Source organism: Parasteatoda tepidariorum, chromosome 3, assembly GCF_043381705.1.
Source record: "Parasteatoda tepidariorum isolate YZ-2023 chromosome 3, CAS_Ptep_4.0, whole genome shotgun sequence".
In the NCBI taxonomy this organism is placed as follows: Eukaryota; Metazoa; Arthropoda; class Arachnida; order Araneae; family Theridiidae; genus Parasteatoda; species Parasteatoda tepidariorum.
In genome coordinates, this window is record NC_092206.1 from 47,950,774 (window position 1) to 47,965,136 (window position 14,363).

Here is a 14,363-nt window from a genome sequence, read left to right on the forward strand (position 1 = left end):
TTTATATATATTTTTTTACTCTTATTTAAGTATATTCTAAATCCGAAATCTAAATTCACCTTTGATTTTCTAAATTCACCTTTATTGTTAATTATTTGCTTTTTTTTCAGCACTTATTTTTCTAACTAATAAATTTCTACAAAAATACATTTTCAAAATAGGCTTTTGGAAAAAACGCTCCTCTTAAACATGTTTCTTTTGATGTTTGATATGTGAGAATAAAACAGTAATATATATTACATATAAAAATTAGAAATACAAAGTGATTAAAAAATAACACGAAAGTGTAGTTTCTTTAGATACCATTTATTATGTTAAAATATTGAAAAATGATTTTAAAACCACAATGCGTATCAAAACCAGAGATACTACATAGTTCTTATCTAAATGCTCTAAAATATAACTTAATTTATCATTTTAAACGAACATATTTTACATTTTTAAACGAGCAAGATATTCCATATTAATAATAGTGAAGATTTATAAACAGGTTTAAGAAATGTAAACTCGTAATTATTATTATTATTTTTATTCATCTGAGTTTCGTGTTTCACATCCAATATTTCAAATCTTACTGCATATCTTCATTTAGCATATATCTTAATTTTGTACAAAAAAGTTATTCCTTTTGGAATTAAAATATTAGGCCTTACAACTTAAATGCTGGGAATAAGTTTTGCCTGATGCTATTTAATATAATATGTTTATTTATTTCCTATTCAATGAACTAATTTTTAAAAAAAGTATAGACTGAGATATCTGTAGCGAATATTAAAAAGAATAAAAAGTAAAGATTCCTGCAACAATCCGTTGTGCACCAAGATTACATGGAGATAAAGCTTCACAATGTTGTGAACAATGGCATAATTGTTGCAATGTAATCATAAACATTCACAAGTGGAGCAATATGCAATGATTCACAGAAAAGCTATTACTGATTGGTTTGAAGCTGGGTTTGCTTCATGCCGCCAATGAGGATCGTGCCCCAGACTTGCACAATGATATCTCAGTGACTTTAACCACTATTCCTTAAAAAGAATCCCTGCATTTTTTTTTTTTTGGTCCACATAGTTATAGTGAGTAATCAGATTATTGAATAACGTCAGTGTGAAATAATATTTGTCTAGTATGAGTTAAGGTGTGAACTTTATAAATAATTGAAAATGTAAAAAAGTCAGTATCATTTGTTTATCTTTAGCAGCCGCAAAAATATAAATGCAATTTTATTTTTTAGTACACTAATTATTTCTAATAAATAAGTTTCACTAAACGGACAAAAGCAAATTTCTTAATTTTACTTTAAAATTTAAATAAACTGCAACAAAATCTACGCAATGGAAAAGGAAATGTTATACAAATTATGCATTTTAAGTAAGCATTTACAAAGCCATTGGTCACTTGAAAGTATAAAATGAAATAATGTAATAAAAGCAAACAGCACATCACATATACTCTATGACAAATAGTACACTTATTTACTTTGTAAACAGCTGTTGCTGCAGCGGCTGCAGCAGCGAGTACTACACCTCCAAGTGTCAGTGCTCTAGATACGCCATCCATGTAAGCAAACAAGGCGATACCAGTATTACACATAATGACTGCAACTATCTGAAAATATACGGAAATAGTTACTTCTTTACTCATTAACAGTTATTCGAACATATTTTTATGCTTAAAACATAATGAGACGGACAAGAATATGATTTGATTTATTTTTAAAATTTTTCCAATTATACAATCTGAATGCGATGATGTCACGATCAGCAAGAACAATAAGAAATTCATACGCAATAGAAAATTGAAATGTAAATCTGGTTTTCATCCTCTTAAGCTGCCATAAAAACTGCCATAAACTTCCATAAACTGCCATAACCTTCCAAAAACTTTTGTGTCTATACCTAGATTTTGAAGAAGCTTTATTTCAGCAATGAAAAGATATTAATACGTAAACAATAAATTATAATCGAAACATAACAGCATATCTATTAAGCTTCTAATAAATAGAAATTGTAGATTTTTAAGATAATTTAGGGCAGATTTTTGGATGGTGTAAGACAGTTAATATAATCCTATGTGATATGCTTGAATTAATGTGTTTTTCAATTTAGAATCCCCAAAAAACACGCAACCATGGACTATGTACTTTCAAAACCACACTAAAGTAAATTCCGTATCAAATTGCGGTGAAAGTAATGGCACTCAGGGTGAGGGTACTTTTTGCTATAAAATCTCTTTTTACCGTAACATTTTACGGTACAAAAAATTATATGCATCGTAATTTTTAGAGTAATATTTTAAAGTTTGTCATAATAGTTTTATTATTACTGAATAGAGAAATTATTCAATAACAGTGATTCAAAGATTTTACTGTAAATATTACACCATAAAAATTATGGTATGAAATTTTGCGGCAAAAATGAATCTTATTGTAAAATGGAAGTTGTACACAGGGTAAAGTACGTTTTACCGTAACTTGATCCGTAATATTTTACATTGCAGCAATTTAAAAAAGAATAAAGGATACGGCTGGTTTTGACTTAAAATGGGTCAAATTTCATTTCTTTTTAATGTCATCAAGAGCAAAGTACAAGTCAGCTTATAACAATATTTGTGAAACTTCATTTGAAAGATAGACAATTGATGACAATTGATTCAAATCGATTGATATTGGTTAAGCTCTTTCAATTAAATTATCTGTACAATGTTAGAAACAGTATAAAACATAAGTACTTCAACTCATATATTCTAATGGATTCTTTTATCGTTATATTTTAACACAAATTCCTAGCCTTTTAGTATACTTGTTAAAGAAATATTTAAAACACAAAAGTAAAACTTGATAAATTGTTAGTAATATTGTTAATCTACATACTAGATCCAAAACATAACTTGATTTTATGAAAAAATATGTATAAATTTATACATTGAAACACATATTGAAAAATTATGTTCTATTTTGACATTTGCAGGTGAACCACAAATTTTAAGAAAATTTTGTTTTCCTTTTATTGTTTTTAATTCTTTCCCTCTAAAATCAAGCCTTTAAAAACATATATGTCTTTTATATAATAGCTACATAAGGATATCTGCAAAAAAGTAACTTTTATAAATAAATATTTCAATAATATTTTAGTTGAATGCATCTAGCAAACGTAATCTTGCTAATAATGGCTTCTGCTAATTTACTTCGTGCTTTATTTAATTTAGAAAAACTCTTTAGTATTCGTTTATTTGCCTAAAAGATACCGTACTTCACTGAGAAAAGTTTTTTAAACTGGTGATTAAATATAGTAAAATTAATCAAGCTCTGTGGGAACACCACGAAACTCGAGTTTGATAAAATTAACAATAAAATATAGTATAATATGTTAAAATTTCATAATTTTATCATGATACATTTGAGCATGGCGAAAAAATAATAATTTTTTACGTTTGCTTTACAATTATATCATTTTTATTAAATGAGTTGCCGTTTTGTATTTTATCACAAAAATGTTTATCTATAATTACTTAATTTTTTTAAAAAAAGAATTTCAGATAAACCATTACCATATGGTTTAAATGCCATTTGTTTTGGTTTTTATTACCATGATTTCTTTTTTTTAACCAAAAATGTCATCACAAACAGTACGGAAATTTAGCAGATTTATTTCTTTCGTGTGATAACAGCTATCATAAATAATACATTAAGCCTAACAACATTTAACATCTTTTCCGCTATATGAACTACACAGTGAAAAATTTCGAATCAAATTACGATATAAAGTACCGGAACTTTGGATGCATCACACGTAAAATTCATTTTACGGTAAAATCCATTTTATCTTAAAATATCATGTCGTAATTTTTACAGTAATGTTTATTAATTTAAAGGGATTCAGTAATTTTGCGATAGTTATTACTGTAAAGTTACAATATATCAGATTTTTTTTGTCTCATTACATGTTACGGTAAAAATAGATTTCTTAAAAGAATCGGCACTATGAGTGTCGGTATATTTTACCATAATTTGATTCAGAATTATTTACCATGAATAAAATTTTAAAGGGACATTTAAAGGGGTAGAGACCTCAATAAATATTTTCTTATTTAAGCAGCTTCCACCAACATTCAATTTTAATGCAAATAAAACACACCTTATAATAAACATTAGATCGTTACGTAGCTTAAAAGAGGCAGATTAAACACTTCAAAAGATTTTGAAGTAAAAAAAAAATTCCCATGAAATTTTTTTCAGTCTTGCATTCCTTTATTTCATTCCTTACACATGCATTTTTTACTACAGAAAAAGGAAATATTTGAGTAGTTTAAAACAATCTATAACGTCTTATTGTGTAATATCTTATTATGATACGAAAATGCATCGTAAACTAAATAAATTTTTTTCTTATTCAAAAGCTTTCATTTGTTGAAAAAATGGCATTACGTGGTAATTTTTGCAAAATAAATATAATTTCATTACTTTGCTCGTTTATATTCTCCAATTGTTTGATTTGGTCGTCCGTTAAATCAAACAATCCGTTGAATATATTTTACTAGTCGGTTTAAACAAATTTATAATAAAAATAGACTTTTTTTTTACAAAACTTAGGTACAGCAGTTAGCATGCTTAGACTATAGGTTTACAAATCTACGTTTCCATATAAAATGGGCTATAATTAGATTTCAAATTTCTTCCAGCTTGCAAATTATTGATACCGAAAAATATTTTAATTCAAAAGCTTTTAATTCAAAAAGTATTATATCATATCGACTTTTTGAAGGAACAATGACTTTCTATAGGGTGGGAAAGCAGTTTTGAAAATGCACCTTTAATAGAACTGGTAAAACTTTCTTTAAATATTGTGCTCTTTTCTAAAATAATCTATTTTCTAAAAAGGAAGGATACATTGAGTCATTTTTTAGTCATTTGAGGTTTTTTAAAAATTTTTAATAAAATTTTAACAAACAATTCCTAGCGATAACTTAAAAATTTAGTGAAATTTAAAATCCAATGTATAATAAACAGACAGAAATATGCTCTAAAGGCAAATTTACACATATTTTAATATTTTTTAATTCAATAATTAAAAACTGTTCATATCAAACAGATGTACAAAAATGCATCGTAAACGAAATACATTTTTTTCTTATTCTAAATGAATTATTTATAGAACTCCACCACCTAAAAAATGCAACTTCATTTTGTACCAAGTGTTTTTAAAAATTATATTATTACAAAACTTACCCAGTTGCTCATTAATTTCCTTACAACCATTACTTTTTTCTTACAACTATTTAAATAATAAACCATTAAGATACGCATTAAACAATAAACTTTCAGATAAATATTTTTTTGCTATCCTATACATAATTCAGCATACATAAAATAATTTTGTTATAATTCCGCACTAAATCAAAGTCGTTTCCCTTAAAAGTAATCACCACCCTGATTTATTTAGTTAGTTTGTCTAAATTTTCGAAACCAATGCTATTCCTATTGTATTTAATCATACAAAATGGATAATTCTGGTTTATAATGGTTCCACACTTGTATGATGTCACTTCCTTAAAATAATAACCAGCATATGTATTTTGCATAAGAGGATGAAGTGATCAAAACTAATTCGAAATTTCTCTTCTAAAATGTTCGTTTTGAACAATGGACTGTAAAGGTTATCCGTTTTTACAAATTTGATACAGAAATAATCATAACAATTTTACAATTAGCCAATAAATGAATATGTATTTTGAATTGTTTTGATAAAAAAATAAGCATAAAAATCACAAGTGCATTAAAAGTTATGAGCAGCAGTGCGTAGAAACTTTTATAACGAGACATCTATTTATGTAAGCTATAAATCAGTGAAGGAAATTTGATCGACGTTTCATCAATATTGCATACAGCATTGTTTCAACTCTATTCTTGATTAACTATAAAGTCATTTATTATACTATCGTTACTAAAAGTAGATATAGGCTAATAATATACTGTATGTTCGAGGGTTGGTATTGATGATTATTTTCCATCAGTGTAATTACCCTTATTCCAACGAACTGTTCTTGCAATAAGACCCACGAGAGAAGATAAATGAAGGCAACATTAGTGGTGTAGAGTGCTATGACGTCAGTGGCGTCCAGAAGAGTCAACGAATAGATAAACATATAATTAGAAAGCACCCACAAGATGGTGAACAAGCAGCATCTACAGAAAAAGCCAATGATACTGAATCCTCGCTCGTGATAAGGTTGTATACTCTCTCTGTAACAACAAAAATATATATTTAGAACATTCTGTGATAATTTTTCTGAAATAAATACTTTATAAAAACATCGAATACTAAAAGCCAACTTCAAGCTAATCCTGATTCATTTCAGAATAATATAAAGTTTGATTAAGCATATTTTTAATAAATATTTATGGGCTTAAGTGTTTATTAGAGGTTTATTACATGGTGTTTCGTAACAACCATTCTTCATATATATTTTCGTAAAAAAAATATTGAATCATTTTAAACTGAGATCTTCAGTGTGTTTGCCTCTTCCAAAAAAAGTAAACATGAAACCAATGATCTGAGGCCCCCAATTATATTTTGTTATTCGGTGGAAGGTTTCCCTGTCACATTTAGTAGCTCAGTTTGCTTGACCTATCAGGAATAATGGCTACGACTTTCAGTTAATTTCAATTACTTAAGTATTTAATTTATAGCTGTTCCTTATACAGGATCAAATTATTTTACTTTCTGCTTGATATAAATCTTGCGGCTTTTCCCATCATGTTATTGTTAAATTTTGTACTCATAAACCCTATAATTACTTACTCTTCGAGAGAACCCCTTTAAACTATATCTGATTAATTTAAAATTTAAATGAGAGGAAGCATCATAAAAATCTGAAGAAACATTATAAAAGTCCATCTGAACAAGAAGATTGAATAGCATAAAAGGAGAACGTAATATACTATCCTACAATAAATTAACTTTTTTGATATTTTTTTAATTTCTTAATAATACTTACAGTATTATTTTATAATTTTACAGATGCTTAGGTCATGTGATATTTTATACTTTTATATAAAATGTAAGGCTTTCAGAAGTTTGAGGAACTAAGAGTAAATTACGGATGGAAAAAAAAATTTTGGTTAGCTTGTGTCAGAATATATAGCAATAAACTTGTAAATTGTAAAGATTAATTTGGTCATTGCATGAAATGATTGCATAAGACTTCCCGACGGAGTTTATGTGTACAAGCATAAATATGTGAAGATACGGGCATGCTTACGGAAAAAAAATTGTCCGGTTTTTTGCAACTTAAAAAAATATTCAATAAGACTAAACAGCTTTTTAAAAAAAAAAACTTTTAGTAATTACAGAACTATCATTTTAAAATTTAGAAAAAAAATCATTAAAGATTACACAAAATACGATCTACACTTCATTCATACTACACATAAGCGAAAGGTACTTAAAAAAATTTTATAATTTTGTTGTACGAATCACATTTGGTAACTTATGAAAAATGAATATGAAATGAAATGAATATGAATACTTATGAAATATGAATACCATGCAAATTTTTAGTTTCTAGCAATTGTCTGAGAAGTTCTTGAAAATTTTTAGAGAATTCTTTATATACAGTAATCGTCCAAGCAGCAAAATTTAATAGGATGAGAAAAGAAAATATAAGAAAATATGAGAAAGAAATTATACTTTTGTATGGAATGATCCTCTATAATGCCAGTGTCATTTTAAAAAAAAATTGTTTAATGATACAAAATGACATTTTTAGAAAATTTCTATCATTCATATCATTTTTAAAGACATACAGAAATTACTTGAAAATTGTTAGGAACTTTTAGAATTTTCAAAACATTCAAATTGGACCTTTTTCAAAATTTACTAAATACAATTTACGTTCAAATTATGAGAAAAAATAAATATTTTCCACGCCCGTGCAATATAAAATAAAAATTTAAAATGCTCATATCATTCGCAAATTTTAACATGTTTTTTTCTGACTTGAAAATCAAAATTTTCGTAAAAATTGCCCCAAAATTCCAGTTCATTTCTACTGAATATCTTTAAATCTGTACTAAAATAACGTTAGACAAAATAATAAGCTTTTTACAAAAATGTCCGAATGTCCATAAATATTTTAACTAGCATACAAAATTTTAAGCCTTTATTGAAACTAATAACCAAAGTAATAGATACGCAAGTTACAAATTTTTTGCTATATTTTCTGAGATAAACTGCTCAAAAACATTTCTTTTTACATTTGAAATTTATTACCTGTTTCTCAAACTTCTAAAATCTTTAAACTTTAATGATAAGTATGATAAGTCACATGACCTAAATAGCTTTAAATTCATGAAATAATCCTATAAGTATTTCCCTAGAAATTTAAATAAAAATTGAAAATCGTTTCTTCCATTATGTATGTCTCAGGTAGTGTATGTTTCAGGGGAAAGTTAAATATGATGTATGTTAAGAATCACTTGTAACTTTTATACCAAATACAAACAGGGTTTTTCATGGTTATAATCCAGTCTTTATAGCTTCATTGATCACGCTAATCATTTTTCAAATTCTGCCAGCATTCTGTATTTTGTCTTTTTATTATGTTTACAGGATAGTAGTTAGAGAATGCTTTTATTATCTGTAAATACTTTATATGTCTGTTTATTATTATAACAATAATTATTAATAATTATTAACAAAATTGATAGATTTTTATATCATGATCACAAACTTTTAAAAATGAAGCTTAAAGTACAGTCAATCTTTTCCTGCATCTAGAGAGATCTTTGTTTTTGAAAGTGAATATATTAAAAAGAAATTAAACAGCTTCGTTACAGAGCTAGATAAAATATTTCATAAACATATTTTATCTAACTAGCTTATCTTTACTAAAAACATATTTTTATGCATAAAGTAGACAACTATAATTAAACCAAAAAAGTTAGCGTTCGAAACAGCAAATATGTCGCTTCAATCGTGGATAATGACTAAAACTCAAAACTTTAACTGTAACTAACTTGAATTTTTTACGCAATAAATTGGTAAAATAGTGTCTGAATTTGAATCGGTATTATAAATACTAGCGATTAACTTTTAAAAAATATGGGATTATTTCAGGTAATATGTACTTAAAAAAACATTTATTTCAAAAGCATAATTAACTATAAGTACAAAAATGAAACTCATACGTGATTTCTTTCTTAAATGTTGTTTTCTCCGATGGAGGGGCGCAGAATCTTGATATCAAATAAATGGGAAAAAACAAAAAGTTCAGTGTCGTGCAGACCCATGTTGTGAAGAATGGTGCATTGTACAATGGATAGAGCATGTAAGTTCTTTCGTCAGAGGACTGGTTCCCAGCAGTTGCTATAATGTGAGCGTTGGCTTCCTTTGCTTGTGAGTAGTCGATATACATGGCTCGAAGTAGATGCGTACCACCAACCCATGCTACGGCAACGAAGGATGTGAGAAACAGTCCACAAGACAAACGCTTCCGGTGCTCTGTAAAACATGTCCGTCTGGTGACTTGTACGTAGGCTTGCGTCTCCCTCGGGCCATCTCGGTTCTCCAACATGGCATCTCCTGGAATAGTAGATCAGAAGTCAGAACAAGAAAGTTATGGACAAATATGATACAAATACATGAATACATTGATAGAAGTTTATGTATTAACGGTTTCGCTTAATGACCAATCTTAATATATAGTTTTGGATTATTTCATTCAGAAGTCATTATTTAATACTATGTACAAAGTGAAAAAAAAGAAACACCTTAATAACTATTGATTTAGGAATCGCATTGTCACGCATTAGGGTTTAATCTTAATTATTCAATGTGTGTCAAAAGCATAATTAATATGCTACTTGGGTTACAAAAATTTTCCTGCTCTGTTTTTCATCTTTACTTTGATTTCATTCTCGGCTACTGCTGTTTTTTAAGCTTGGTTCCTTACCTTTATTTTCCGTTTTATTTCGGCAATCAGACGTTTTATAATTCAAATCACGTTTGTTTTTTCTCTTTCACTTCCGGCAAGTCTTGAGAATAGGCATTCATTTTTGAGCGTACCGACTTTCATTTAAATCTGCATATTTCTCGAGCAAATAAAGTTTTCTTAATAAAACAATATCTTAATTCTTCATATTCTTAGGATGATTTATCTTTATTATATAAAACGCTAATACGTACGTATGTATGTATGTATCAATAAAACCGATGATATTTCTTTTCTCGCGCTGGCAACAGTTTTCATTTTTAATTGATTAGATTCGGCGCGCAAGGGCACGTAGTGAGCAACCAGATAACAATAACCAGAGTGAGCATTATCAGGTTGTTCAATTCAGATTCATGCACTAAAAACATGACAATATTTAATTTAAACTCAATTAGGAATTAATTAATTAATTGAAGTGAGAATGCTTTAAAAGGCCGCTGTTGAATTGATATTTTTCTACTGGGAGCTACCTAAACGTCTAAAAAACGTTTAAGTGTTTGTATTGATTGCATTGAATTTTTTTATATTTCGCGTTTATTTAGGCATTGAATTTTCACGCTTTAAAATGCAGAATATTAGTGAAGCAATATTTGATAATTTATTTTGCTAATATGTTTCTTATTTAGCTAATGTTTTTATTTTTTCACCATGTACAATCTAAATAGCTAATATACTTTTTTAAAAGCCAATAAGAACATTGGTAGAATTCTTCGACATAAGTACAATACTATGTCTTTGATGATAAAATACTATGTCTTTGATGATAAAATACTACGTCTTTGATGATAAAATACTATGTCTTTGATGATAATATATTACGTCTTTGTGCTAGAACATTGTGTTCATTGGCGAGCGAGCGCAGCGAGCCATGGTTCACGGCGTGAGCCACATAAGATTGCGTAGCCATTCTCGGGGGTTGGCGAGCGTTAGCGAGCAGGGTGCGGAGCCTCCTAGTTTAATATATATTATTCAATTAATTCATTCGTTCAGACGCAATTTTAAGCTGAGAAATTAGACACAAAAACGGTACCTCTGAATAAACTCACATTATTTTAAACGAATTCGGATGCAGGTGTAGATTTTAGATTGCACCTAATTCTCAAAATAAATCCCGATAACCTCAAAATGAATCAATAATATTGGTATACTTTGAAGATTGAAAATCCAAACTAAGGTAAAATTAGACATGTTTGTACTGAGAAAGTAATTTTCTGTTTCCAATTTAACATATTAAATTATCGTTAGCAGATTTTAGTACTTTCAAAATTACACCCTTGAACCATTTAAATTGAGTTCGAGTACGTGAAAACCTAATAAAATTGGATCACAAGTTATAAAGACGCTTCGATTAAAAATCGCAAATTAGTATTTTACAGATAACGAAACAAATTTACGATTTTAAACACTAGCATAACATAAATAATTTCAATAAGAAAAACAAATATTAAAAATTATCTGAATCCCTTTATTTGAGAATCAAACTTAAATATGAGTCAATAACTTAAGGAAATTTCTTTCCCTATCCCACTAGAAAAATAAACTAGTCTCTTATGATATTAATTCCTAATCGACTTTGAACTGACTGCTTAAACCTGAAAATGAGTGGTGGTTATAGCTTAAAATTGCAATAGATTTTTTTCTCTCTTAAATTTTAATTTAATATCGTAAAATTGCCTAACTTTTTTAGTTCATTTTCAACAAGCATTTTGAAAATTTATCAAGCGCTGAACCTCTTGTTAAGGGATTTTTTTCTTACCACAGCCATTCAGTTGAAAGATGCTTTAATTTTATTAAAATGTTTTACTTATTCATATCCATTGTAGTGCAAACCCATGTCACACATTTGTGAATAGCAAGCATACAATATTAAAATGCAAAGCGTTAAGAAGTTTTTACACTTTTGAAAACAAACAGGGCATTTCTAGAGATTACAAACGGATTCAGTTCATTATTTATTTCAAAAAGCCAAATGCCAATTTACCTATAAATTTAAAAATCTGGAATCTGCAATCAAAACCAATCCAAATATTTGTATTGCTGTTTCAGCAAAACATAACACAAAACTTTTCACGATGGAATTCATATTCAATTTTCTTTTAAAAAATTAGGCAGTGGCACACAAGATTGAAGGCATCTTCACAGTTCTGGTTATATATACCAAAATATGCGGTATTTAAACCATTCCTTTGGTTTAAAAAAACGAATGCTACGAAACCATTACTAAAGCATTTTGGTAAAAATGTCGAGTGTTTTGACGGGTTTTCCCACAGAGCCAAAGCACAGCAAATTTTGCAATATTCTGGTAGTTTTAACCCTACTTTTTTCCTCGGCATAGCACTGAGATAACATTGATTGTTTATCTAGTATGAAAAATATAATAAATAAGTTTGTATTCAATTATATACACCTTTACACATTTTTTCTATAAAATGAAGTTTAATTTTCCATGTCTAATCAAGCTTCTTTATCTAGAACTTTTAGTAATTGAAATTTATTTTCACTAACAATAACTCTTTTATCAGAAAAAAGCATTTATAAACGGACGTTATCTTTGCAATCAAGGATCTCAAAAATAAACAGAAACGCAATTTTTTATTATATTAAAAAATTGATTAATGAGATATGGCTCATTTAATGATTTTTATTTAGCCGTATTGCGATAACTTTCTGGAGTTTCGCAATTCTAACTTCGTATTCGATCTCAGGATGATTGAATGCAAAAACAGGTTTTAAAAAATTATTTATAGAAATTCTTCTCCTGATTTAAATGGTTTAAATGATTGACATTAAAGATACTTTTTTGTTCAACATATTTAAATAATTGAGAAAAAGCACAGCATTTTTTTTCTCTTCATAAATTAACAATCTTTATTTTTTATTTAATAAATTTTTTTATGAAAAGGAAATTTCTTTCAATTAATTTAATTATCATTAATAGTAATATTCGATTAGGATATATTAAGAGAAATATCAGTATATGGAATGCCAAACAACTGTACGCTCCGCAATGACCCTTACTCATACGAATACGTCAGAATATGAAAAATCGGGAAGTAAATCGAATATAGATTCTTAATCTTAAAAAGGCATTAGAATAGGAATACCAATTTTATGCCTTTTGAAATATTCAACTTGGTAAATAATAATATTTAAAAGAAGACAGAAATTATTTTTCTTCACATTTAACTATAAGTATGCGAACCGAAAAGAAACGATGATTTCAAAATATTTTACACGTTAAAAAGTTAAAATCTTAAAAAACTAATTTAAGGAAAGATATTTTGATATGCACTGAATTGTTACGAACAATGATTCTTTGACATAAATGGAAACTTTTCTGACGCTAACTTCTACTAATCCTAATTATTATTGATAAAATAATACATTTTATGATAAAAAGATAAGTAGAATTTACATACTTAATTTTTTTAAATTCTTAATTTATAATTATCTCCTAATTTTGATATAGATAAACAACTTTTGCATTCATATATTCAGTAAAACTGTTTCAAAATAGGATTTCAAATTTTACGTAGCTTGCTATCTTCTTGTGTACATAGATTGTACTGATTTGAGTATATATTTTATTTGTATATCGAAAATAGGCGAAAGTAATTTTGATTTGTGCATTAAAATTTGAAATGTAAGCATAAGATTAGGAGATAGAAACTATTCCAAAATGTATCAAGCATAATAACTTACAATAAAATATGTTTTTTTTTTGCTTTAGTAATGTTTTTAATGAAGCAAAACAATGCTAATCAAAAGAGAAGACGTTTTATAATAATAGTTTAAATTATGCAGACTTTGAAAATAAATTTAGGATATTATTTTGCAGGAAATAGGAATGCTAGGTTTTAAAATGGAAAGAAATTAAAAATTAATTTTTTATGTCTAAACAAGAATATTATTCTATTTTAAACAAAAGATATATGTTGACTGAATAAATTTTCAAAACATTCTATATAAAATATTATTATAATCTCACCATTGAGTTCCCAATTAGCAAACCCTAATCCAACAGGTAACATATCACATATAACAGAGTAAACAACCGATAGAAACATGAGCCACAAGAGACTATGAAAAGCTATAAGATTACAGATGCATCCGAATATGGAAAAACGTTCCTCATCATCAAGCAGCAGTGACGTCACAGCAGTCTTAAAAACAGTAGGGTATGTACAAGTGACGTCACTCTGTACCTATAATAATCAGGAGTATTCCTGGCTGCGGTGAGGTGCTAAAGAAAATATGTCGTAAAGATCAATCTTTAAAATGAAGGACAAAACACTCTGTTGCTCTATCTCTCTTAGTCGCTCTCTCACGGATCGGAGAGTAGTCATGGCAACATGTCGTTGTCATGGCAACTG

At 27.8% G+C, this 14,363-nt stretch overlaps 1 protein-coding gene across 3 annotated transcripts in view; it reads right to left on the minus strand.

The window, feature by feature from the left end:
- LOC107441918 (solute carrier family 35 member F3) overlaps positions 1 to 14,363 on the minus strand; it is a 222,494-nt gene that overhangs the window by 21,744 nt on the left and 186,387 nt on the right. For 2 of the 3 annotated variants that reach the window (XM_071178553.1, XM_043043121.2), the window contains exons 2-4: positions 9,188 to 9,581; positions 6,022 to 6,241; positions 1,480 to 1,608 (exon numbers count right to left, since the gene is read on the minus strand). In XM_071178553.1, coding sequence (XP_071034654.1) covers positions 1,480 to 1,608; positions 6,022 to 6,241; positions 9,188 to 9,581 — 743 coding nt within the window. Of the gene's footprint in view, positions 1 to 1,479; positions 1,609 to 6,021; positions 6,242 to 9,187; positions 9,582 to 13,978; positions 14,324 to 14,363 lie in introns of those variants that run through there. The other variant, XM_043043122.2, reaches the window with a different exon arrangement.